This window comes from Hydractinia symbiolongicarpus, chromosome 7 (assembly GCF_029227915.1).
Source record: "Hydractinia symbiolongicarpus strain clone_291-10 chromosome 7, HSymV2.1, whole genome shotgun sequence".
Lineage (NCBI taxonomy): Eukaryota > Metazoa > Cnidaria > Hydrozoa > Anthoathecata > Hydractiniidae > Hydractinia > Hydractinia symbiolongicarpus.
In genome coordinates this window covers 4,774,536-4,801,986 of record NC_079881.1, presented here as the reverse complement: position 1 = coordinate 4,801,986, position 27,451 = coordinate 4,774,536, and the positions used below count along the sequence as shown (strand labels likewise).

At 33.5% G+C, this 27,451-nt stretch overlaps 1 protein-coding gene across 2 annotated transcripts; it reads left to right on the top strand.

Annotated features, from left to right (window-relative positions):
* The first annotated feature begins 5 nt into the window (after positions 1-5).
* On the top strand, positions 6-25,590 carry LOC130648676 (kinesin-like protein KIF19). Of its 2 annotated transcripts, none has more exons than XM_057454736.1 (18): positions 6-151; positions 4,020-4,100; positions 4,802-4,912; positions 7,789-7,876; positions 8,105-8,241; positions 10,330-10,545; positions 10,878-10,985; positions 11,081-11,159; positions 11,639-11,703; positions 12,268-12,523; positions 13,064-13,154; positions 13,887-13,964; positions 14,139-14,638; positions 15,172-15,266; positions 19,992-20,016; positions 20,500-20,635; positions 20,888-21,405; positions 24,827-25,590. In XM_057454736.1, exons 1-18 carry the CDS (start codon positions 122-124, stop codon positions 25,108-25,110), a joined length of 2,898 nt encoding a protein of 965 aa, XP_057310719.1. In that variant the 5' UTR covers positions 6-121; the 3' UTR covers positions 25,111-25,590. The 2 variants fall into 2 exon arrangements, with proteins under 2 accessions (XP_057310719.1, XP_057310718.1); XM_057454735.1 differs by lacking the exon at positions 6-151 and adding an exon at positions 2,756-2,943.
* Positions 25,591-27,451: the final 1,861 nt, after the last annotated feature.

The window sequence follows — 27,451 nt, the reverse complement described above, 5'->3', positions numbered from 1 at the left end:
TTTTTTTTATTTTACTATTAAAATATTAAAGAATTATATGTTGAATTCAAATGTTATAAATTTTTAAAATCACACATGAACCAAAAGAAAAACTCCTCTGTTTTAACCTGTTTACAACTTGATGATGAAGAACAAGGAAGACAGCCTTACGGTATGTGTTCTTTATTTACACTAAGACCAAGTAATAACCTGATTTTTCTGAACTTATATTACGACTTGGTGTGAAGAAGCTCATAAACACGAAACTGGTTCAAAAATTATCTTCTCCTATATATTACGAAACATTTCTTCAATCTTTGTCATTCAGAGAATGCTTACTGTTTATTGTTTGTTTTCAAGATAATGAAATTGGAATTCGGATATTGTAAATCTTTATACTTGATTTAGTATTAGGTTCTGGCGACACTTAATAAAATTTCAAATAGTCACAAAATATAAAACTTCTTAAGCTAACTCCACATTGTAATCACTTTAAGACATTTTTATCCAGAATTGGAATGGAAATGAGTTTTACTGGATACGAACACTTTTCTGTATAGTAAGATAATTTTCTGTTAAACCGTCGTTTTTAGTACGAACCATATTTACAACAACATATCAGCACGAGTTATACTTACAGCACACGGGATTGTTGGATATTTATATTGACTATATGAATGTAGAGCTATAGGAGAATTGAAACTAGATAAGACAAATATTATTAAATTATAATATCTGTCTTGATTTCCATCCCGAAAAGAGTCAAAACTGCCAATTTTGTGACGCAAATATTTTTATTGAAATTACGCAACCACGATCCCAGAGCCTGTTGCCTCTCTCCTGCGCTAGTAAGAGACAAAAAGGCTTAAGAACGAGGTTAAAAATTCCAGACAATTGTTTGTTATGTTTGGGAAATTTATTCAGCTTCGTCTTAGGTCTCTCCTTCTTTTGCTATTTATCTTAAAAATTTCCGTGGACAACCGTGTATTTTTTTAAAAAAAATTATCATTGAGAACTGAGAGCAAAGTGTCCAAATTTTGTTCATTTAGCCACAATGGGCCAGTCTAATCAAACGCCACGTATACCACAATTGATTTAGTTCTAAGTCTTGTTGTATGTGTTGTTGTATGTATTGTGTGTAGACGTCGATTTAGAATAGACACAATTTTGTGTGACGTCATTTAGACATAAAAGCATTAATTAGTTATTATGAACGGAAAGAAACCATTGTAAGTTGCTCCTGTATTATACAGTAAAATCATCCAAAAACATCTGACGCTTTTTTTTTTTTTTTTTTTTTTTTTTTTTTTTTTTTTTTTTTTTTTTTTTTTGACATTTATTCGGGTTCCATTATACAATGGTTCTTATCCCTATAATAACATAATAATAACAACAATAAGAATAAAAAGTTTAGAACAAAAATGATACAAGAAGCATGGAGATCTAGGTTTCAATAAGAGTTGTAGATTTAGGTTTTGTTAAATGGTTGTTGATAGATTAAATAGAGGAAAAGCATAGGCTATAGTTGTATATCGGCGGAAGGTCTCCTTCGACTCTGAAAGACTTCGTATACAGGAAGGCTCACTGTGGAGGCTCAGAGATTATCGTATGGTTCGATATGTCTAATAATATGTCTTTTTATATCCCTACTGTCAGTATCAACATAAAAAACCTGTTGGGATCTCGATAGTCATCTTAAAGCCCTCATAATTTACCCTGTATACACCCTCTAACAAATACAGGAAGACTTTAGTTTCTTGAAACTGGTCATCGCCAAGTGTGAAGTTCGGACCTTTTACTTCGAGTTTTACGCATTACTGCAAAGCCATTCACCTATGGAGAAACTTATGGTTTGTCCTTCAACATGAATTTATTTACAGGTGCCTTAGAACAAAGTTGCGCGTAGCCATTTAGAACACACACGCAACACATACACGACTATTGTTTTTATTATAAGACTAATCGGTCACCCGTGGAAAAGTGCACAGGATCGCCCGTCCTTTATATATCGCATTTCGTGTTTCCGTAACACATCGTTTTCTCGCAGACAGACAGACAAAATACGGCTATTACTAAAGAGAAAATTAAGAACGTATGCAAAATCTTTCTTTCTTGTAATTTGTAAACATTAAGCCCAGAACGTTTATAGGATTAAATCTCGATCCCTGTGATAGAGAGTGGCTGATGATTCATAAAACATTATCGCCGAACGTGCTTCTTCTTTGATCCTACGTGAATGAAATATTGTAAATATATCTACCTGTAGAGCAAACCTAATAAATGCGACGCTGACGCCAGCAAAAACTTTTACCTTTCAAAAACGAACTTCTAGATTCTTCCAGAAGAAGTTTTAACTCTAACGTGTATCAACAAGGCGATCTTCCAACCTTGTTTCCAAGATCTGTTGTCTCTTTTTGCATATCGGACAGGCGTAGCGCTGATGAGAGACAAAAAGCCCTGGGAACGAGATTGAAGATCTCGAGAAGCTTTGTTCTTTGTTGCTTTTCTTATAAAAATAAAATTAACTAAGCAGCGAAGGTTCTTTTCAGGGATAAAGAGAGAGAGAGAGATTGGGTACAAGGTTGTTTCTTATCAGCTTCTTTTTTTCGTTTTTTGATATTCTTGCTTGCTGTGAATGCATTGTGTTTTTATCTTTCTTTTTGTAGATATATTGTTCAGACTTGTTAGAAACGTGAAAAATAAACAAAGAAAAAAAAGAGAGAGATAGAGAGAAAATAGAAAATAAAATAAAATAAAAAATAAAAACACGTTTGAAAATAAAGAAATAACGCTTTTAGAAGTGTGTATCGTATGAATTATTTTTTTTATATATATTCATATCTAGTTAAAGTGAAAACAAGATAACGTTTTTTGTAATTTCTTTTTTTAATGAAATAATTCTCAACAGTAATGGTTGGGAAATTTTCGAAAAGCGCAAGATTTAAAAAAAAGAACAGAATTGCGGTGAGTTGTGTGTAGCAATCTGATTGGTTGAAAATAGAGTAGTGTATTAAGCAATACAAAAAGTGCTGCACCATAGCCTTGCTTAGACATCTCCAAAGAGTTTTAGCCTTACCAGTTCTTCGTAGTTTAAATAAGTCATCTACGAAAACATAAGTAGAATGAACTTAAAGAAGGTCATTGTTGTACAGTTGTTAGAATACGTTTTCTTCTGCTTGCAGTAAATCGCGATGTTCATGTCCACTTTGCTTAATCCTTCACATTCCGACCTCGTTCTTAGGCTTCTGAGGTTTTGGAGAGGTTCCAATAACCCAGAAACGCGCTAAGTACAAAATACTGGGTACGGAGTTGCCTACAGTCACTAAAATGAAAATATGTTTTGGGAGTAAGGTATCTCGGAAATCTCACTTCGGATCCCTTACATAGGGTTCATAACACAATTTTAAAAGATTTTTTTTGTATTTATGTACTGCTGACACTAAATAAGATATTGTTTTTGTTAGCAACTCATAAACTTTGAAGCAGTTTTTTGAATACGCGAATATGTGCAGTAATTCCTTATAGAACTTGTGAATACTAGATATCTGTATAGAATTTGTAAGCACAGTTTTCAAATTCTTAAAAAATAGTTATATAAACAAAATGTCATTTTGTCACGTGCATCAGAAACAATTTTTTAACCAATAAGGTTTCAGTATATATAATGTACAACCATTATAACCTAAAATCTTTCTTTTTGTTTCGAGGCGTCCTTAGGAGAGTTTGACCATGGAAGATTCGTTTTTTCACTACCTTTTGGGTTGTGAAATAGATTCCATGAATGTTTAGTTACATATAACAGATATAAAAAATTTATGTTTCAAGCTTTACTACTGAATAATACATTCGCTGCCATGAAATAAGATTCCGTGTGTATTTTCCACAAATGAAAACACGATATCAGGCGAATGAAACAAAAACAAAGCAGGAATGGCAGTCAAGAGTAAAAACACCAGCCAAAATCTTCTGGTTTGTTATTTACATGTGGTTTTTTGCGTGCTTGCTTGTTTTTTGTTAACCTGTTTTTTCTTTACCTTCAGGTCGCTGTAAGGATCCGCCCAATCAGTCATGTGGAGGTCTCCATGGGATGTGCAGAAATCATCAGTGCAATTGAGAATAACGTTAGTGATGTCTTTTCGGAAATCGATAATATATACGCGTTTAATGTTCGAAAATCGATAATATATACGCGTTTAATGTTCGAAAATCGATAATATATGCGCGTTTAATGTTCGAAAATCAATAAAATATACGCGTTTAATGTTCGAAAATCAATAATATATACGCATTTAATGTTCGAAAGTCGATAATGAATTGGTGTTGGTTTGAAAAATTGTTCTAAAATTAAAACAACGCTTTACCAGCGAGAAAATTTTTTTGGATATTACTTTTATACAATGTTGTCATCAAAAATGACTTAGAAATGACAAAAATGATTCAGCAATGAAACATAAGAATCATCGGTACTATGTAATTGTACGCGGTATTTTACGTAAGTACCTCTCTCCCCCGTCTCTAATTTTACGCGGCGTTGTAGGTGGCTTTAATTTTCAAACCGTTTTACTGATTTCGATCTATTTTTGCTTTATACTTTCTATCTCCACTTTGCTTTTTCACTGCTTATGACATTATTATACTAGTTTTAAACATTAATTTACAGTGTAAATAGTTGTACTGCTTATAAAAAGCACGCTCTACGGCCTCGTCCCCAGGTTCTTTTATGTTCTTTTTCATATTCCTGATAAAAGAACCAATACTGGGGACAAGGTTGTGTGCGCTCAGAGTGAATACAACATATCTAACAATCGATATTTTTTTCAAGATGGTGTGCATGCTCGATCCGTCTGATAACGAATACGATATACTTCGCGTAAATCGATCACGCGAAAAGACGTTCGTTTTCGACCATGTGTTTGGCCCCTATTCTTCTCAGGTATGTTGTTACCGTTAACGTATAGTGTTACCGATAATGTGTGATGATGTCGATAACGTATGTTGTTACTGATAATTTACAATGTTGTCGATAACATACGGTGTTACCGATAACGTGCGATGTTGTCGGAAACGTATGATGTAACCGTTAATTTACGGCGTTTTCTCGATAACGTATGATGTTACCGATAACGTGCGGTGTGTTGCACAGCGCTTCATTTGGCGGGAATATGCAGACACACTCAATGCTGAATTGTGCATATATAAATTTATACATAAATGCATATATATTATGTGTTCCCCATTGATAATTTTCTTTCGAACTACACGTCAATAAATTATTCATCCACGTAGATTTTCATTTTATTACATGTTTTTCTCTTTTAAGGATGCTTATGAAAAGTACTTTTTCAGGCTTAAAATATGCTTAGGTTATGCTTATAGCAAAAAAGATTTATTGGGATATGCTTATAAAAAATACATGACCAGGCTTAAAATATCGTTATTTGAAAAATTGAATTTTAAATATCAGTAATTACAACTTAAATCTAACTATTAAAATTAGCTATTCTCTTACTAGTCCATATATAAGACGGTCCTAATTTACATGTGGTGTTATTACATCGGGCCTTGCTTATGGCCTTAATTTTTTGATAGTGCCAACTTATTCTCGCAATTTCAAATAAAGGCGATTAATATAAGCAGAAAACAAGACGTATGATATACGTAAACAACCTCGCGAATAAAGTTTACAAAAAGCTGTCTATTAAATTGTGATTTCTGTTACGAAGTTAGACACGACATATTTTGCTATTCAGATGGGCAATAACATTTCTTGTGGACTACGCAGTTATTTTTCGAAATTGATTTGTGAGATCTTCTTGAACGGAAAATTCCTCGAAATTTCAATTTTCGTTGGGTCAGTCTGGGGTAAACCGACTGACGGAAAGAAGAAAGCGAGAACGAGAAATTCTTTTCGCTACAAAAAGAATTTCGTTCTCGTAATTATTTATATATGGTGGAGCGTCTTCGTTTTTCTCTTACGTATTGTTGTGGAAATTTTATTTTTCGCAGACTACTTTCCAGGCATTTGGGGAGACCTTAATTCTGCCTATATTCACTTTGGAAAACTTTGGTGGAAACACCTTTACTTTACCAGTTAGTTAAATAAAGCTTGTGAACACTAATCTTATCTTTTTAAAAAATAAACAATATGCAGGCGCTGCATAAACTATCTCGCTATTGAAAATGCACAACTATGAAACATCCACAATGCAACCCAATTTTACAATTTCTGCTAATAAAAAATACAGCCTATCATTCATGGTTGAAAGTCGCGCGATTGAAACGTTTATGAGCTTAAACTCCATTTGGTGACAAAAATCAAAATTTTGATGTCACTATCATATTCAGCATACTTTTTTTGTTAACTGTGCCAAATTTTGTCGAAAATAAAGTATTTTAATTTTCGAACCAATTTTGGCCTAAAATGACATTTAGGTGACAAAAAATCAAAATTTTAATGTCACCATGTTCGGCATACTTTTTTTGTTAACTTTGCCAAGTTTTGTCTAGAATAGTTTTAATTGTTGGACCAATTTGGCCTAAAATGACGTTAAGTGACAAAAATCAAAATTATGGTGTCACTATTATGTTCAGCATACATACTTTTTTTGTTAACTGTGCCAAGTTTTGTCGAAAACAAATACCAAATTTGGCCTGAAACGTCATTTAGATGACTTCCAAGTTTAGGTACGAAATTTAAATCTGTGACGTTGCAATTGATTATTTCGGACATAGTTAGCTACGAGTTAGTAAAAAGAAAAAAAAAGTAAAAATAGTTACCAAGATGAGATTCGAACACACGACTACTCCCGTGTCGGTGCTCAGAGAGGCAAAAATTTCCATTCTTGTAGGACACATTTGCGTTTTAATACAAGCTTACGAGCTTGTAACAAGCTTACGAGCTTGTAATAATCCAATTGAAAAAGCGGAACATGGTTAAGAAATACTTTCTTTAACAAAAATCTCCTAGTCATCTACAGTCACTTATGGTCTAACTGAGATGAAATAAAAAAAATAAAAATGTTAGAACAACAAACAGAAAACGCATGCAAAAATACTTTCTATAATACAAAATCAGCCAATTTAAAAATGCTATACTGTAGTGAAAACACAGTTTTGATAAAAATACCACTACTATTTTTGACAAAAGTTAATCAAATAAAATGATGTTACAATCGTGGTCAAAAATATTGAGACAAAAACAGTTTTTTCATCATTCTTTAAATATGAACAAAAGGTATCTGACGGTCAATGCTCTGCGGCTGGCAGGCTGCAAAATCGCAACTTTTGCACACATGTAGGTCAGGTGGGGAGCATTTGCATGTTATTACTTGCATCCTCTAGCACGCACGCACGCACGCACGCACGCACGCACGCACGCACGCACGCACGCACGCACGCACGCACGCACGCAGACACGCACGCACGCACGCACGCACGCACGCACGCACGCACGCAGACACGCCTAACGAAATAAGCAACGTTGAATTTTAAAGAAAATGGCTATGATGATGTCAGCAACGATTAGCACATTTCAAGAGTTTCGGTTTCACCAATTAACCTAAGATCCGCATTCATCAAAATGCGCAACTCTGATATAGAATTAGCCTATATCATTGCTTGTGGTGGTGAACTTTAAAATTAGCCGTCTTGTCTCAACATACCGACCAGGATTGTGTAGCGATAAAACTTGCGGCCAACATGTACTATTCTTGGTTCTAAATGAATCATCATTTATTGATTTATTTATTTATTTATTTATTTTAGAAGTTTAACATTACATCTTCATCTGTTTTTTTTTTATTATTTTAGGGTCAAGTATATAATCAAACGACAAAAGCTTTAGTTGAATCTGTGTTAGATGGTTACAATGCCACTATTTTTGCTTACGGGCCAACTGGTAATTTTGCTTATTTTTTTGGAAACAGAACGGATTATACTAAATTTGAATGGAATTCCAAAAAAAAAAAAAACACGAAGAAACATAACTCGACTCCAACTCTCTTATTGGTGTGACCATGTAATGTTAAAAAAAGGAAATCCATATTTTGTTGCCAAAAGACTAATAAACACCAAAGTAAGTATGACCAGGTAATTTTCTCGAATTAAAATTTATCTTTATTTTTAGGAGCTGGCAAAACATATACAATGGTTGGAACAGATGTTGAACCTGGTATAATGGTTCTCACGTTAAATTATCTTTATCAAGAAATGCATCGAACACGTCATGACCAGAAATATAGTGTCAAAATGTCGTATTTGGAGGTACGCATCGTATATTACATCAGAGTTAATTATAACGCAATGTGTCGGTTAGGCGCTCTATCTCTAAACGCGGGTTTCCACTTAAACGAAATTGATTGAACTGTTTGACGTGTAACGTCTAGTTTTCGTTGTTTGACGTCAGATCGATTCGATCAATTTCATTTAATTGGAAAGCCACCCTAAGATTGAAAAAAGGTTGATTCGATATTTGCAACAAAAAGACAACAACGTAACTCTATTATAATCTTAACACTATTTGGTCCGGAGTATTTAACCCGGGGGGATCCGTGCCCGCATAACCTTTAGTAGGAAATCAAACTTATGGTACGTCATAAAAAGAACAAAAAGTTAGCAGTAAGTTTTTGCTTATGTCAGCACTTTTTCAACGTAAGCTGCTGATTAGCTAACTCGCTTAAAATTCTATCACTTTAGTATAAGAACTAATTTTAACATTCTGTTTGAACTTTCAAATGAAAGTAATTTCGCAAAATTTCTGATTTTTACATAATTTACATGAAAAAAATTTGATTTTTGCAATTTGCGGGTAAAATCCGAAAAAATCGGGTTAATCACGTCTCCGAACCTTACCGAACGATTCGCCTTGATGAAGTTAAGCGGCGTTGTTTATTTTAAGTTCTAAGGATAATCTTATCAAAAAAAATTCCGATTATCGGATTTCATAGAAATTTAAGGGGTGGTCTTGAGTAATGGCCAATATCTATCTAAGAAGTAAATGGTAAGGAGGCGAAATATGCACCCTCCTGAACCGAATATGAATAATAAAGTTGATCCAGTTTTAACAAGACGTATGATATACGCAAACAACCTCGCCAACAAAGTTTATAAAAAGCTGTCTATGAAATTGTGATTTCTGTTACGAAGTTAGACACGACATATTTTGCTATTCGGATAGGCAATAATATTGATAGAAAATTCCTCGAAATTTCAATTTTCGTTAGGTCAGTCTGGAGTAAACTGACTGACAGGAAGAAGAAAGACCACAAGCTCCACCTAAAATTTTTGAAATTCAGTAACCCCCCCCCCAAAAAAAAAACAAAAAAAAAACAACAACAACAAAAAAACAACGGGGTATAAGAAAGTCACTTAGTGAGAAAAAGCAAAATAAAGAAAAATAATATACGATCTTAATTGTTCGAAAAAGGAAATAGCTTTAGTTAAAAAACCATATTACTAGAAAAAATAAAAAATGCAGCCTATCATTCATGGTTGAAAGTCGCGCGATGGAACGTTTATGGTCTTAAACGGCATTTAGTTGGCAAAAAATTACCATTTTGATGTCACTATCATGTTCAGGATACTTTTTTTGTTAACTTTGCCAAATTTTGTCGAAAATAAAGTAATTTTAATTTTTGGTCCAATTTTGGCCTAAAATAACAATTAGGTGACAAAAATCAAAATTACGATGTCACTATTATGTTCAGCATAATTTTTTTGTTAACTGTGCCAAATTTTGTCGCAAACAAATACCAAATTTGGCCGATGACTTTTAAGTACTTAGAGAGTTTAGGTATGAAGTTTAAATTTGTGACGTTGCAATTGACCATTTGGTTAGTTAGTTACGAGTTGGAAACACATCCTCGCAGGCGAGATAGTAAAAAGAAAAAAAAAGTTAAAATAGTTACCAAGATGAGATTTGAACACACGACTACTCCCGTGTCGGTGCTCAGAGAGGCAAAAATTCTATTCTTGTAGGACACATTTGCGTTTTAATACAAGCTCACGAGCTTGTAATAAAGTACAATCTGTTGATCTGAGTAAAGCTTACAACATTAAGATCGTAGACTATTTTCTAATTGAAGCGGTTGTCGCCCTTGTACTACTAAGACTTACCCTGCACCCCTAACAAAAAATTAAAACTTTGGCTGTTACTAGTAAGTTATCATAATAAAAATATGGGAAATATAATTTCGCGTTGTTGTTATCGATGATGTTGATAATTAGCTCACATGAATTCTGTTATCCAGAGTCTTGTTGTCACGTTAAATATTGTGAGAAATATCTGCTTCAAAGTATTTGTCGCATTAACCGTTGTACTTATTGCATGTTAAATGTTCTTCATCTTTTTAGATCTACAACGAGATGGTACGCGATCTTTTAAATCCAACCTCAGATTTTCTTGATGTACGAGAAGACACAAAGGGCGTACAAGTAGCCGGTCTCACTGAATATGAAGCTCTCACAACATCAGAAATCATGGAGTTATTGTCACGTGGTAATAAAGAGCGCATGTGCGAACCAACCGCTGTCAATGAAACATCGTCAAGATCTCATGCTATCTTGCAAGTAAGACGAATACCAACACCCTCGTCACCAGGGTTTTTTGTCTTTTTAGTATGAGAGAAAACGACGCAAAATAGTTTTTGACGTCATCTTTCATATCAAGAAGTCAAAAAGCCCTAAAACGAGGGTGGGAAACACAATACCTGCAATTTATGTTTTTGTTTGTTTGTTTGTTTGTGTTAAATAGAAGATTTAATTACCTTTAATCTTTAGAGTGTTTCGTGTAATATCCACATATTCACATACTTTTTTTGCTATAAAAAAGGATTTCCACTTGATACCCAATCCATCCATGAAACTTGCTAAATACTTTGAGCTCTGTGTTCACTTCACAGGTAACTGTTGAACAAAGAAGCCGAGTGCGCGACATTACGGATGAAGTAAAAATCGCGAAACTTTTCATGATCGATTTAGCCGGCTCCGAAAGAGCATCGCAAACCCAGGTGTGTAGAACTAATATTTTTAAAAATGTTAGTTTTTGTTTTGATTTTTTTTCCTGTTCTAATCCCGACTAACCTGCTTTCCAAACCTCTTTTAGAACAAAGGGAAAAGACTTATCGAAGGAGCACACATTAATCGTTCATTACTTGCGCTTGGAAATTGCATCAACGCTTTAAGTAAGTAACTTGAAATCTTTCTAAAACTTAATTAATTATCGTACACGCAGTAATTCTATGTGTAAAAAAGATGTTACATTTACACATTCTTGTCCGCAGAGCTCTTTGAGATTAAAACCTTAAATTTATCTCAAAGAGCTTTGGGGTTGAGAATGACACTTACGCTCTGTAAAAATTGTTTTCATTTGAAAGGGGGAGAAATACTGGATACCATCACAGTAACACGTCATTACGAAATCAGCCTCCTCCCCAGGGTCTTGTGGCCCATGAGCCGTTTTTACGGTCAAATTTATCAAAAAGACAACATGCCCTGAGAAGAATGATGTTACGAACAGACTGTTGATTTTTGAATTTAATGACATACACGAAATGTCTATTGACTGTTAATACACACTGCAAGAAGATGTATGGTACACTGTGTGTGCGTGTATGCTAAAATATATAACGCAAAACTAAATTTTTCGTTTCATTTGTTTTAGCCGAGAAAGGCGGGAAAAGTTCTTATGTGAATTACAGAGACAGCAAGTTGACTAGACTTTTGAAGGTAACCTTCTTAAGTTACTTGTTTGCATATAACATGTCGTTGAGGTTGCATCCTCGAATCTCTCAAAGATTTTAACAAGGATGTTGATTTTATTGATAGCATCATATTTTCACACGGCACATTCAATAATCTGATCGTATATCCAAAAATATCATTGACAGAAAACTTATGTAATAAAAAATGTATGTAATACACGTTTTTTTATTTGAAGAAAGTGGAAGCTCTGATACTTAATTTTTTGACAGTTTTAGTACTGAAACTTTCTTATTTCTTGATATCGACTTGCCTCCATACGTTTTTCCATCACACAAGCGTATGTAAAAAAAGTTCGCGAAAGATACTTGATGGAATATTACTTTTATTAGTTTCCTAAAATGTTTTGAAGCCGAAAAAATCCGATGCTTAAAGTTTCTTATTTTTATGGAAGCTTCGCCCCTAGTTTCTTAAAAACGGGTTTCTTTTAAAAAAATACGTTTAAAAAGGAAATAATCAAATAGAGGTTAGGATACAATTTGGAGAACAAATTAAAAACTAAATCTGATTGACAAATTCTCATTGCTTTAGGATTCGCTGGGCGGGAACTGTAAAACTGTCATGATAGCTCACGTTAGTCCAGCTAGTCTTAGCTTTGAAGAGTCAAGAAATACGCTGGCGTATGCTGACCGTGCAAAAAGTATAAAAGTGAAAGCTAAACGAAACCAGTACAGCGTGAACTACCATGTCGCACAGTATCAAAACATTATATCCGATTTGCGTCAGGAGATAATTCTACTAAAAACCCAACTGGTGGAAGCTGATTCGATAAATCGTAGCAGTGCGAGTAAGTTGATAACAACCAGGTCTTTATCAGCCAGACATGGTTTCCACATACTATTATTAGCATTTATATTGTTTTTATATCTTTTTGACAAACAAGAAAGTGATTGGCAATATGTAGGAAAATAATATATTTCGCCAGTTATATAAGTCAAAATTCTCGAAGACGTAAGTATCGTGGGCAACCTAAGGTCAAAACTGATAGCAAAATCATAAGATTAGCACGGAGCACGCAGCATTGATGAAAGCATGATGAAACTAGTGTTTACGAGTGTAACTACAATTTGAAATTTTATTAGCAACCAGAGCTATAGCAATCATAAAATTGAACCTTTTTTCTGTTTGTTTTTTTTATTTTTTGGCTGTTTTTTTTTGTGATGTGAAATAACCATTTATACGCAAGACACTTTAAACTAAAACCTTCTCTGTCTCGAAATTTATACTTGGGAATTTATCCTGTTTTTCTTTATAGTCAGACTCGAGGCTCGTGTTTCGATAGCTCTAGTAAAAAGCCTGTACCAATATAATTTTTTCGTTTTTTCAGGAACAGTTGTCAACAGAACGAAAAGTGCGAATGTGATGGAAAAATTAAAAGAAGAATTAAAAGTTACTTTTCAAGAACAGTTGGAATTAAGGTACAGCTATAAAGTATCCTGACTCATTGTAGTACCAAGAACTTACTGGTTAAAATTCACACATCAGTCCTTGTATTTACAAATTATTTTAAAGTACTTTAATCCCAAAATTCTCAAAAGCTTGTTTGAAGCTTCTTGGATTAGGTAAACCTTCCTTTGCAAGTTTTTCCGCTATTTAGTACGTGAGAAATACAGCTAAACGGTCAGCATGTTTGAACCCTATTACATTCTTAATCCCTCAAGACTTTTTTATTCCACGTGATAGAAGGCTCGTTAAATATCGTATTGGCTTTAACATTTGGTCAATTTACGTTGATGACAAGGATGCTGCATACCATTGCTACCTGTGCGGCACATTAGAAGCGTTCTCGTCGACATGGAAGTGCAGGAAAAGTGGGTCCTGGATCCCGCAGTTGTTTCCATATTTGCAAAAGATTAAGGAAATATAAACATAACAGAATATTTATGATAGTACTAATTAAGAAAACACAAATGTGCTGAAGTGATGTTGTTATTCAATATCTCGTTGTGTGTATTCGCATCACGAAATTAAAAAAAATAATAATCCAAAAATGCACCAAAATGGCCAAGGAGAAAAGTTGCACTCTTGGTGAAATTAACCCGCTCTCTTCCGTTAAAAATTTCCTTTTTTATTTTGGAAAATCTTGAATTCTTCAAAAAATTTTCTTCAGTTAAAATTGTTGATTTTTTATTGAACTTTTTTTTTATTAGGAAAGAAATAATCGATTTAGAAGACACTGCGCTTCAGTACAGCGTGGAATATCAGAGACATCTTTTGACTATAGAAGAGTAAGTTCCAAAACTGCAACATTTTGTTTATAATGGCTACCAGCTCGCTACTTCGTGCTAAGGATACACGAAAAAGCGATACTTTTTTCGCGCTTTGCGCGCGATATATCAGGTTTCACTTTATAATCAACAGATTAAAGTTTCTTCAAAGTTTCAACTGTGTTGTTTTTGTAGGTGGGAGCAAGAAGAATCTAGAAGGCGTGTACGCGAGACTGGTAAAATGAAAACAACCAATCAAATTATTAAAGAGAATTTTCGCGCGAAACATGCAAGTCCATTTCGGCGCCATGAACAATTTGTTGATAAGAATAATAAAAACATTTCGGAGCCTGCCGATGTTACTGCAGCGCGAGACGAAATACTAACAATAAAACAACGGCTTGAAGAAATTGAAGATGAAAAAACAAATTTAGCTGAAAAACTTGACGAACAAAAGAAGGAGAAAGAATATCTTGAAGAGTCCTTTCAAAATAAAATATCAAATGAAGACCGGCGTGAAATCTTAGAAGCGTTATGTAAAATACACGACTTTCAAATTCGAAATGTGGAGCTCGAGTCTGTAGCGTTGATGAGAGAATATTTACTTCAGCATAAGGATTTGACAACACAGAGAAAAGAACTGCGAAATAATGTAGTGCATGATATTGTGGAGTTACAAAGAGACATTATACAAGGTAGGTCACAGTCATACAAAGTTGACGATTTAATGCAGATAGGGTGATGTTTTGACTAGTAAGTCAGATTTTTTTACGGTAACGCAATAGGTCAACAACTTTTGATTGATTTTGCTAATTGTTGCTAGTAACTAACCCGCATGGAAGAGTTGATTCAAAAATCAATGTTGAGATCATTGAGAATTATATTTAATTCAAGACGTAAATTTTTTTAAATTCTGGAATATTATGTGAGAGTTTTAAATTTGTAAATTATTCTGCGCATGCGTTAAAATACAGGTAGAAAACATTTAAAATGGGGCCATTAAATGAATTATTTTTTCTACCCTCAATAGCAAGCTGTTTTCTTTCTAAATAAAACTTGAAACTTTAATTTTTATTCAGTTTTTTTTTTATTCATTAGTTTTTAAACATTTGGTTTCGAATGTCATATTCGTAAACTTTGATTTCAATTTTCAAGATTTTCTTTGTATAGAGAAACTGCAATTTCATGTTGACATTTCTAGCAGATTATTTATTTGTTCCTCCTTTAGGTAATAATTTGAAGTACCCATTTGATTTGGAATCACTTTATCAAATGTATAAAGAACAGGTTAAACAAGATGTTCCAATGGCTGGTCTGGCGATTGTAAGTTTTTGATTTTTTTACGTTTCTGACATAAATGTGAAAACATTACTAATTATTGTGTTAGCAGACTTTAATCTTGGAGTGTCGGTAAAAAAGTCAGCATTACATTATTTTAATCCACGTTCTCAGCTCTTAACAAAAGATGCAATGAGTTAAAGATTGTCTAAAAATTTTTTTTGTGTATGTACCGCTGACGTCATCAAATTTCCTAAAGCCTTCTATGTTTTTGTTATTATTCTCAGCCACTCAGTTGACAATAAAAATAGCCGTCTGCACACAATTTGAAATAAAAGTAGATGATAAGGCATTATACAGGAAAATAACAGATTTTCTTTTTTATATAACTAAATTGATGCATTTAAAAAATAAAAATAAAAATTGGCAAAAAACTTTGTCGGCAAAAGAATAAATTCGGTGAAAATGGTGGTCAGTAAAAATCTCACGCCATAAAAATGTCTAGCTGTGTAAATGATCAACATAAATAAGCGCTTATAGATGTCTCCTTTCACAATTTAAGTTTCTTTTTTTTCAATTACACACGCGTCCACAAATTAAATAATTTTTTTAAAAAGTGATTAAATTTGACGACAAAATGTTTACGCGCTTAAGCAGCTGTTTGTATGAGAGGCGGGACAGGACATATTTCGGGATGATTTTATATGGAATATGTTTTCTTTAAATCTTGTTCTTCCTAGGTGTACCTGAGCTAAAATCCCGCTCACCCAACCCACCCATATAAACACAAAGTGATTTTTAGTACAGTTATTAATGAGAACGGGATTCTGGGAAAAATCGTGTCTCGGCAATCGTTCCGCCTACAACACCTAAGAAGTTTCCCAAGTAAAAAAAATTTATCATGCTTTTGAAATTAAATATCGAAATTAAATATGAAATTAAATAGCTTATGATAATCCTTTTTCCACTCGACCAAATGAAACCTACTACGAAATATTTTTTTGGATTTAAGACCGACTTTTAACTTTAAATATACTTCTTTTTTTTCAAAATTCTCTTTCGCGTGCTAGTTTCAAGTGTTCACACTGCACAATGAATGAATGGTTAATGGGGCGCCTTATTGTTAACTCAATCAACACGCCTTCGTAATTAAAATGTTCTGACGTCGTATTATAAATAGATATTCTCAGCATGATTTAAATATTAAGAAGTCCGCTAAAATTCTCAACATGCTTTAAAGATGTAAGTTTGTTCGCTGAATGCCTTACATGTGAGAAATTTGTTATGGAAAAATATTCTTTAAACCGCAAAATTAAAGTTTCCTTATTTTACCACTTTGTTTTACGGTTGACAATTTTAAAAAGCTAATGTTGAATTCACTGTACAGAGATAAAGAGACTCCTCAACCTCGTCCCCAGGTTATTGTTGCCCCTGAGCCGTTATTACGGGGCAGCCAACGGAGCGCTGCTATCAAATTTATCAAAAAAGCAAAATGCCTCGTTTACAGAGTTTTATCCTAAGATCCTACCCTACGTTATAAGAGGCGATTAGAGCCAGTTGGGGCCACATTTCTCAGCGTTTGGGCGTAAATTTTGTCAATTTCCGTGAAAGTAAAGATGTTAGCGTTTTAAAAATTTTGATTGGTAGTTGAAACAGAAAACTTTCTGCAGAACGTTTGATTAATAACTATGCAAGAGACGAGAAAAAAATGTAAAAGAGTGAAAAAATCAGAGTATAAGTATAAATTGCAAATTTTTTTTTTTTTTTTTTAATTTATTTTGCCGTTGTAGAATTTACAGTTTTCCGTAAGAATAAAATACAAATCTTAAGCTATTATATCGTATAATCTAAAGATAGGATTGCATATGCTAAAAACATTAGCTAGAGAGGTAAAAAATGGCAGGAGCGAGAAGAAGGCTATAATAGCCTTATCACCAAGCCCCCAACCTATATAAAAGGTTAGCATTGAAGATGATAAGGAGTTGTGTTATATGTGTCGTACGTTGTAACTGTCGTGCGTTCTAAAATAAACATAGATTGTCAGTAGTCAATAGTTTATGTTTTAGTTTATGTTTGAATTCGTTAAGTGATGTAATAGTTTTCATGTCGTTATCAAGAAATGTTTTCCACAATTTAGGTCCTCTGCTAGTTATAGAGAACTTTGTGATTGTATAATTAATTCTAGGTTGAAAAAAACTGTTAATTGAAAATCTGGATGGATATTTATGTTGTATCTTCTGAAACATATCATTAAATACTCTTGGTAACATATTGTTTTCAAGCTTAAACATAAAAATAAGAGTTTGATAAATGTTTAGTTGGTATACATTCAGTACACTGATCTTTTTGAATAACTCTCTGGAGTGAGTGTACCTGTCAACATTTAAAATAATTCTGATTGCATGTTTTTGTTTATTTTGTAATTTTGTCAATTTTGTAGCGTTGGTGCTGCACCACGCAATATTTGCATAATTTAGATAGCAGTGAATGAAAGAAGAATATATGTTTTTTAAACAATTCTGATCTAGAACAAATTTTGCTTTAAATAGGATGCCAATATTCTTTGCGACCTTTTCTTCTAAAATATTTATATGTTCTCTTCAAGTAACATTTTCATCAAGAATAACTCCTAAAAATTTCATGGATTGTGCTCTTTTTATACTTATATTATTAATAGATAAATCAGGAAACTTCAATGGCATATCATCTTTTTTATTGTGCCTGTGAAAAAGTGTGTACTTTGTTTTAGAAATATTTAGGGACAGTCTGTTTGCCTTAAACCATTCTGCCAGCTTAGAGAGTTCATAATTGACTGTGCGAAATAATGTTTTTACATGTGCATAAAACAGATTTGTATCATCTGCAAATAAAATTGAATGTAAAATATTCGAAGCTTTGTTTAAATCATTTACATATATAAGGAATAAGAGTGGTCCTAATATGGAACCTTGTGGAACTCCACAGATGATTGTTTTGTAGTTTGTACTTCCACCGTCAAAGGAAATGTACTGTTTTCTATTGGATAAATAACTTTCAAACCAGCGAATGTTGGAATTGCGGATACCGTAGTTTTTGAGTTTTTCCAGTAGAATTTTGTGATCTACGGTGTCAAATGCTTTGCTTAGATCTATAAAAATTCCTAGCATGTACTTGTTTTCGTCAAACGCCTTTGATATCTCATTAACAAGTTTAACTATTGCATGATCAGTAGAATGACCTGCTTGAAAGCCAAATTGATTGTCGTATAAAATATTATTAGCAGTTAAAAAAGAGTAAAATCTATTGTACATTATGCGTTCTAGTATTTTTGAGAAACATGGAAGAACTGATATTGGTCTATAATTAGATGCATTAGTCTTTTCGCCTGTTTTATATACTGGTAAAACTCTTGCAATTTTAAGTTTTTCAGGAAAATATCCTTGCAGCAGGGAAAGGTTAAATATATCCATTAGTGGAATTTTTATAGACTTTTTTGGTTGTTTTACAACGTTACTATTTACGTCATCAAAACCTGGACTTTTATTTGATTGTAGTGAGTCGATCGCTTTTAATAATTCATTTTCACTTAGTTCGTTATTTTCCATTTGTGTGTTATTAACAGTGAGAAAGGATTTAAAACTCAAATTGCTAGGTTCAATCTGAGATGCCAGATTTGAACCAACTTTCACAAAAAAATCATTAAGCTCCTCAGCTTTTAGACACTTGTCCTCGATTTTATTTCCATCAATATTCAACCTTTTTGGAAGTTTTTCTTTGCTTAGTGTTGTTTTACCTATTACTTCATTGATTATACTCCAAGTTTTCTTCGCATCGTTTTTATGTTTATTTATCAGTGCACTATAGTAAAATTTCTTGGAGCGCCTCTTAATAGTTTCAAACAAATGTTTATAATGTTTATATTTTCTTTCATTCTCAAGAGTTCTGCTTTTCAAAAACTTTTCATACAAGCGCTGTTTCTTTTTAGATGATTTTAACAAACCTTTGGTTAACCATGGGTTTAACAAAGTTTTAATTTTAACAAATTTTGTTTGTTCTGGGAATGCCTGACCATATTGTTGTTGAAATATTTGAAGAAAGATTTCATAAGCTTTATCAGCATTATTGTTCTCTAAAACAAGGCTCCAATCCACACAATACAGCAGGTTATTAAAATAACTAATAGATTTATCATTGATCAATCTTTTTGTTATTTTTATTTTTTCAGAGCAATTGTGTAATTGAGTTGTTTGTGACGTAATGAAAATTGGAAAATGATTAGAAATATCTGTTTTAATTATCCCTGTTTTAATTGTTGTATTTGTGAAATCGTTGGTTATGATATGATCTATGGCTGTAGCACTTAATCTCGTCACTCGTGTTGGTTTATTTATAAGTGGGATAAACCCATTTTGAAAAACTGAGTTAAAAAAGTTTTGTACAGATTTGTTTGTGTTAAAATCAAGGACGTTTAGATTGAAATCACCAACGAGGTACACGTTTCTACCCGTGCCTTTGTGATCAGTAAGAATATTTTTCACATGATTCTCAAAGTTTTCTATTGATCCTGCAGGTGGCCGGTAGAGTAAATGCATGTGGATGTTTTTAGTTGCAAATACCTAAAAAAATTTCCAAACCTTTGTTTTGTAACCTCGATTTTTCATAATTGTTAGAGATACAAAAGGAATAGCAAGAAAGATTAACAAGCAAATGGCCAAAATATTTTTTGAGATGAGATGTTTTAAAATGACGTTTTTGATGTGCAATGCAACAATATCTTGCTTTCTTTTGTAGGATGTCAAACGAATCGGAACACAAGGTAAAAAGCAGTTTCATTATACTACCTTTTTCCCTCAAACTACATTCAAAACAATTATTTACATTTTACCTGAAAGCTCTCCTTAAAGGTGTTGCATATAACTTTCTATAAATATTTCTGACACTGATATGACACAAGTGTGTCTGGCGATTTTACCCGCCCATATTTTCCTTTTCTATAAACACTCTCCACCACCCTCCACCACCTTGTTAAAAAAATACTTTTCCTTTGTTATAAAGCTTATAAGTTATGTAAGCTTCAAATTGAACTTCTCTATAATATAACCGTATTTTGTTTGTCTGTCTGCGAGAAAAAACCATTCCACGGAAACAAAACAAATGGGATATATTTTTATCGACTTTTGTTGCGACGGGAAAATTTCGTGAATTATTTCACAGATTAACGAATAATATAATTATAAAAATTGGTTTCTCTAGTTGTACATGTTGATACACTCAGTTTTTACGGCACTTTAATTTTTAGTACCAGCTCTCCCTCCGTTGGTTACACGTGTGGATGAAACTAAGTTGTCACCAAATACATCGCCGTATCCAGGGAAGAAGAATTTGAAAGTTAAAAAGAAATGGACAGATAGCAATTTCTCAGATCAAGAAAGTGTGTAAGTAGTTTTAAGATTATTCGTTCGCCATTGAAAAGTTTTTACTCAACTTTCTTAAATTGTAGTATAACATTTTTATTTTGCAAAATTTGAAAAGAAATTACCACTAAGAAACTAACTCAAGACTTTCTTTTATTTTCGTGTTTGTCACCACCAAGTATTAAATACACGAACGTCCTCAGTCCCTTATTTATTTGTTACTACAGAGTTATTCCCATTTGTTTTCTAATTTTAACTCTGTCTTTGTTTCAGCACAAGTTCAAAGTTTAATTTGACTAGAAATCCTTTTCCAGTAAACTCATATAACGATAAATCAAGCGACACACTAAGTAATAACGCCGGTAGGTATCCCCGACGTCGTGGCACGTTTGTTTATAAAGACGGCGCGTCGCTCATTTATGAACATTCGACGCAATCAAGTCAAACAAAGGGATCTGACTCAAAATATACAACACCGCGACTCCAAACATTACAAAATTCGGATATGTATATTCAGCCGAACTTACCAAAGCATATACTATCTTTAAACCGAGAAAACGATACGCATAGTACTTCGTCAATCCAAACTGTCAGCGTCAAAGTAAACAACGACGTCACGATGGATGACAGAACTGAAAGAAAAAGATCAGCTTCGGCGGAATTGATACGTGCAAAGGCATTAATAGGTAGGAAGGTTGACTCGCAGTTGACACACAGAAGAAAAGCAAAAACCTACAATAAAACTTCAAAACAAACAAAACCAATGTGGAACAGCAATTTCAACACGAAAGGTAAGCAAAAGTAAATAACTTCATGTTTACACGTGATAACCACGTGAGTAAAATCAAATATTTTATTTAGGTACTAAAAATTAAATTTAGTCGGCAAATTCTATTCCCCCCCAAAAAAAAAAGTATAGTCTCATTGAATTTCGTTGGCTTTGTGTTAAACCAGTTTTTTAAACAATTCTATAAACGGTAGATATAAAGAGAGGAAGTCCTACCTTTAACTAACAATTGTAAAGTTAAAGACTCTCCCTGGATGACAAATTATATAAAAATAGCTTTACGTCGTAAAAATCGGTTATACAAGAAATACATCTCTAGGGGTATGAAACGGGAAGACAAAAATGTTCTCGATGAGCACAGTAGTCGCTGTTATAACCTGATCGCTTCTCGTAAGGAATCTTATTACTCAAATTTTGGCCACAAACTGAACAACTCCAAAACATCTTCCAAAGCGTATTGGTCAATTTTAAATCAGTTTATGGGAAGGTCAAAAACACCTGTAATTCCCTTATTACTTGTTGAAGATAAACTTGAAACTGACTTTCAAAAAAAAGCTATTTTTTTTAATGAATATTTTTCTAGTCAGTGCTGTACTTTAACGAGCAGCAGTACTTTGCGTCCATTTTCTCTCTTTACTAATCATAGCATATCTAAAGTTGTTTTTAACGATGATGATATATCGAAGATTTTAAAAGATCTCAATCCCAACAAGGCGCATGGTTTTGACTATATCTCTATAAAAATGATTCAGATATGTGGGGGTTCTATTATTCGACCTTTGTCAGCCATCTTTAAAAACGCCCTCAAGTCAGGAACTTTTCCCGAAAACTGGAAAAAAGGAAATATTGTTCCTGTTCACAAAAACTCAAGCAAGCAGCAAGTTCATAACTATAGACCTATATCACTACTGCCAATCTTTGGGAAAGTTTTTGAAAAAGTTATTTTCAATAACCTTTTCAATTACTTTCAGAGTATTAATATCTTTACAGATAAGCAATCCGGATTCAGACCTGGAGATTCCTGTGTCAATCAACCTGTGGCAATTACTCATGAAATATATAAAGCTTTTGATAGAAAGACCTCTCTTGAAACTAGAGGCGTATTTCTTGATATGTCTAAAGCGTTTGACAAAGTTTGGCATGATGGCCTTCTTTTTAAGCTAAAAAGTTATGGTGTTCAGGGAGAACTTTTTAGTGTTCTTGAAAACTATCTAAAAAATCGTCACCAACGGGTTGTTCTCAACGGGCAACATTCGACGTGGAAGGATGTACTTGCTGGCGTTCCTCAGGGGTCCGTTTTGGGTCCATTGTTATTTCTTATTTATATTAATGATCTACCTAATAACTTAGTCTCTTTAACCAAGTTATTTGCTGATGACACGTCCTTGTTTTCTATTGTAACTTCTATTGAAAAGTCTTGTAATGATTTAAACGGGGACCTCGATGCCATTAATATGTGGGCTCATCAGTGGAAAATGTCATTTAACCCAGACCTCAAAAAACAGGCTTCAGAAGTTGTTTTCTCTAAAAAAAGAACTCCAAAATCCAACCCCCACTTCTTTTCAACAATGCCCCTGTTTTAGTTGTACCTTATCAAAAGCACCTTGGTCTAACACTTGATGGGAAATTAGCCTTTGATTATCATTTAAATGAGAAGATTGCCAAAGCTAACAGAGGTATTGGTCTTATCAAACAACTTTTCGTCAGCCTACACAGAAGCGCTCTTGTTACCATGTACAGGTCATTTGTGCGCCCTCATCACGATTATGCGGATGTAATTTATGACCAGCCGCATAATGACACCTTCTGTAATAGGATCGAATCTGTTCAATATAATACTGCTCTAGCAATAACAGGTGCTATAAGGGGGACATCAAGGGAGAAAATTTACCAAGAACTAGGTCTAGAAAGTCTCCGTGATAGGCGATGGTATCGTAGGTTATGCTTATTTTTTAGAATTGCAAGTGGAGATGCTCCTCAGTATCTCAATGATATTTTGCCTGGTTATGTGTGTTCGCGTAGTGTTTTTCGTAGAAATTTATTTAATCGCATACCATCACGGAGTAACTACTTTGAAAATTCTTTTTTACCGTACTCGATAAATGAATGGAACAAACTCGATGTAGCAATCAGGGAATTAGATTCTTTACTTTTGTTTAAAAAATCCATTCTCAAGTTTATTCGCCCTAAACCTTCTCCTATTTATAATATAATGGACTCTCTTGATTTGAAATTGTTAACACGTTTAAGAGTTAGTATGAGTCACCTAAAGGACCATAAGCATCGGCATAACTTCGCTGATACGCTTGTTCCTTTATGTAATTGTGGAATTTTTAGAATCAGAAACCACGTCTCACTTCCTCTTGCGCTGTAGTTTTTATGGTAACCAAAGAAAACTCCTTCTTGATAATATTATAGAAATAATTGGTGATATTTCGATTTTTCTGATGAATTCCTAGTGCGAGTACTTCTTTATGGCCAAGAAAACACTAATATGGTCGAAAACGTATCTATACTGAATAACACAATTGTGTTTCTTAAATCGGCAGGAAGATTTGAGGGACCTCTTTTTTGAGTTAACAGTCCTTTTCAAACCCTTCTCTTAAACTTTTTTCTTGCCCATTTCTTAAAGCGTTAAAATATATTGTATATCACTTATATTTTATTTTTGTTTATTTTGGTAGTTAGGTTTGTCTAACACCTATTTAAATGTCGTACTTTTAGTATTTTTTCATTTTCTGTATCTGTCTTGTAATTTTTTCTAAATCATTATATAAAAAAAAACTAACAATTTACATATTGTGTCTCGAAAACAGTTAGCCAATCCTTCTTAACTTAAAAAATGAATTTTAATCCGGGCATATTCACATATGTTTAATACCCTTTTCAAAAAACTTTAGTGCAGCTTCTGTTAAATAGAAACATTGGAAACAGCTTGCCGTTAACACTGGGCTGAAGTGCTTAGTACAGGTATACTGTGTCGCACATAAATATAGGCTTAATACCCATTTTGCAAAAACAGAAAATTACATGTTTCCGAAGGTTGGTTTTTATGCAAATATTTTTAGCTGCATTTCTTAAGATATCATTTATAGCAACCGGCTTTAAGTATTTGAGGCTGGTTTACTGTGTGATTAGCAATATTTTACCTGTTTTTAATGATATCGAGGCATCGTCCAAGAGCACCCATTAAAAACACTTTTTGTCAGTTCCAAGGAAACATAAAGTTGAAATTATTTCGATGCTTAAATTATTATTATTATTATTATTATTATTATTATTATTATTATTATTATTATTATTATTATTTCCGAATTTATATACAGGATGAGTATGCCAGTAAAAAATACTGTTATAAATATACATTTACTGAGGAAATATTCTTTCTTGCGTGCATCCTTTAAAAACATATGTTTTTATTTCAGTTAACCGAAGTGAGCTATATGCTAGCGGTTTGGAAACCATCTCCAACAATTATGGAAAAGCAATGCGACAAAACAAAGGTTTGGAAAGGTTGACGGATGTGAAACATTTCCCAACAAATTCACCAAGACAACAAATAGTGACTCTCAAAACTACGGTACCGAAACAGAAAGTTGTCAGGCGGAACGACAACAGTAACTTTGTAAAAACATCAAATGATAATTTAACAATAAGTGGAACTTCATTTGTTCCCAGACCCTATCAACCCGGTTTTGGAAGGTTATAATATTAATTTTCAAATAACTTGAAGTTTTAGATATAAGAGAATACCATCGAAGCATGGAGGTATATTTATATCTCAGTGATCGACCTAAAAGCATTTCAACTGCACCAGTTTTATATACCTTATCAGTTTAAATTTCGTTGATCCAAATGATCCAAGTGAAATATTGAGGTAACGAAAACTACGGATGCCGAATAATTAGGGCGGCAAACGTTTAGACCGACAAGGTATCCATAGATGTTTTTATTATTTAAAGTCATTCCATGGTAATTTCAACCTCGTATCCAGGCATCCTTGATCTCTTAGGACGGAAGCTATATAAACCCCTTATCTTAATTTGCCATCTTGCCGTTTGTCTATTAGAAAGGTATAGCACTGGGAACGAGGTTGGTAATTAATGCATATAAGGAATTTTAATAGAATGTAAATAGTTTCATAGAATTTTATAAAGTTGACTTTTAAAAAAATATTTCCTAATGTGCACACATGTTTTCTTTGTTAAGTAGTGAAAAAATACATCCCTATTTCAGTGGTTTTTCGTCCATATACGGAATGTTGTAAATAATTGCATCGCGTCTTTTATATGAAACCGTGAAAAGGGCAGCATATTCGCATCATTTGACTTTGCAGGATGCCATAGTATGCAAAATAGGTGTTTCGATTATTACAAGCATAATTTTTAGCAGGGACTCACTCAATTCTTCTTGTCATTTTCTTTTATTTCAACGTAGAGGGAAACGAAAACTGCTTTGTTGCTATCATGCTTTTGTGACGTGAATTGTAGTTTATAAGTAGTCCGAAGCATTCTTCAACATGGGGCATCGTTTAATGAATCGTTTGTAACAACGTCAAATGTAAAAGGGGTGTAGTGACGTCAAATAGTAAAAGGGGTACAGTAAGTCCCAAGCATTGTTCAACCAACACATGCTTGAACAACATGGGCCATCGCCGTTTAATGAATCGTTTATTTCAATCGAATGAATTCCGCGAATACACACCTTATACTGAATTGGATATCTCCGAAGATTTCTTGACATATTACATGAAACGACACCCAAATCCAGAATTAGGACGAAATGCAACTTATATCAAAGAAAAGTCATGTCTAATCAGAGAAGCAGCACACAAAGCATATGTAGGATGGATGGATTTTGATGGTGATACTCTATCTTCTGGTATATCAATTCCCCTAAGTAAGGTGGATTCCTTATATTGCTTGCCCAAGGAAGTAATCTTGCATTTGTTATCTTATCTTGAATTTAAAGATTTGTATAGCTTTATAAAGACAAGTCGATACGCAAGATCACTTTGTTATGATACATTCTTATGGAAAAAATTATGCTATCGAACTTGGCATGATCCAACTTTTATGCTAACAGATCTGTCCACTACAGCTTCAAGTTTAACAATCTGGTATAACTGGAATTCAAAAAACCGTCTTTCGTCCACACAGGTGTTGGACATTTTCCGGAATAATATATGGCGTCTCATATATATAACATTACACACATTGGATCGTGTACCAAGCGTTGTGCATTCACCGGATTCGTTTTTCCTACAGAGATCGTCTGAATGCTTTCCGACGACACGTTCAGTTCGATATAAAAGTTCTCTTGGGAATTTCAAACTCATTGGTGTCAACCAAGTAACTCGTGTTGAATACACAGTTTTTAATTACATAATGCAACCATATCACCGTAGAGAGTACATAGAAACCATGCCAATATCGATAATTCTTTTACGTGATTACGGCTTAAAAACGACCCGCAGTGTACGTGGTCAGATTCACACTGGTTTTTTTAGACGAAGAGGTTATTATCTAAAAACAGATGAAAATCGAAAAGTTCATTTATCGTATCGATATTTTCCAACGATACGCTTTCGTTTGTATCGACAATGCCACAGAGTGTTTCTGTTATGTCAAGATATTTTTATGAATGCTGGGGAAACCGTGGACTGTTTTACTATGTACGAGATCGTTGAAGATAATGAACAAAATAAAAACGGAAAAGAAGCAGACAAGTTGGACAGACCACTGGGCGAAGAACAGGGTGAACCAAGTTCCTCCGCAGATCATTTTCAAGAAACAGAACAAATTAGGAGTGGGGAAGATAGCAGCATACTTTCGCAACAACAACAGCAATGTGATCCACACTCACACGAAGAAAACGATGTAGAAAGTATTTCTAGTTCAAGTGACTCTGAAATATCTTAAGTAAGTGTGACACAGGTTAATCAACGACAAATATATTTAAAACTGAGTATTCTCTAGTTGTTTTATTCGTTGTGGAATGCGCCAATCTTAAGACTTTCATATATCGTTTTTACAATAGATTATCAAGTC

Coding starts and splice junctions, on each gene's coding strand:
- LOC130648676 (XM_057454735.1), top strand. CDS start 2,890: ATGGTTGGGAAATTTTCGAAAAGCGCAAGATTTAAAAAAAAGAACAGA. Junction 10,986..11,080: donor AAAGAGCATCGCAAACCCAG/GTGTGTAGAACT, acceptor AACCTCTTTTAG/AACAAAGGGAAAAGACTTAT. Junction 20,636..20,887: donor TTCTCAGATCAAGAAAGTGT/GTAAGTAGTTTT, acceptor TCTTTGTTTCAG/CACAAGTTCAAAGTTTAATT.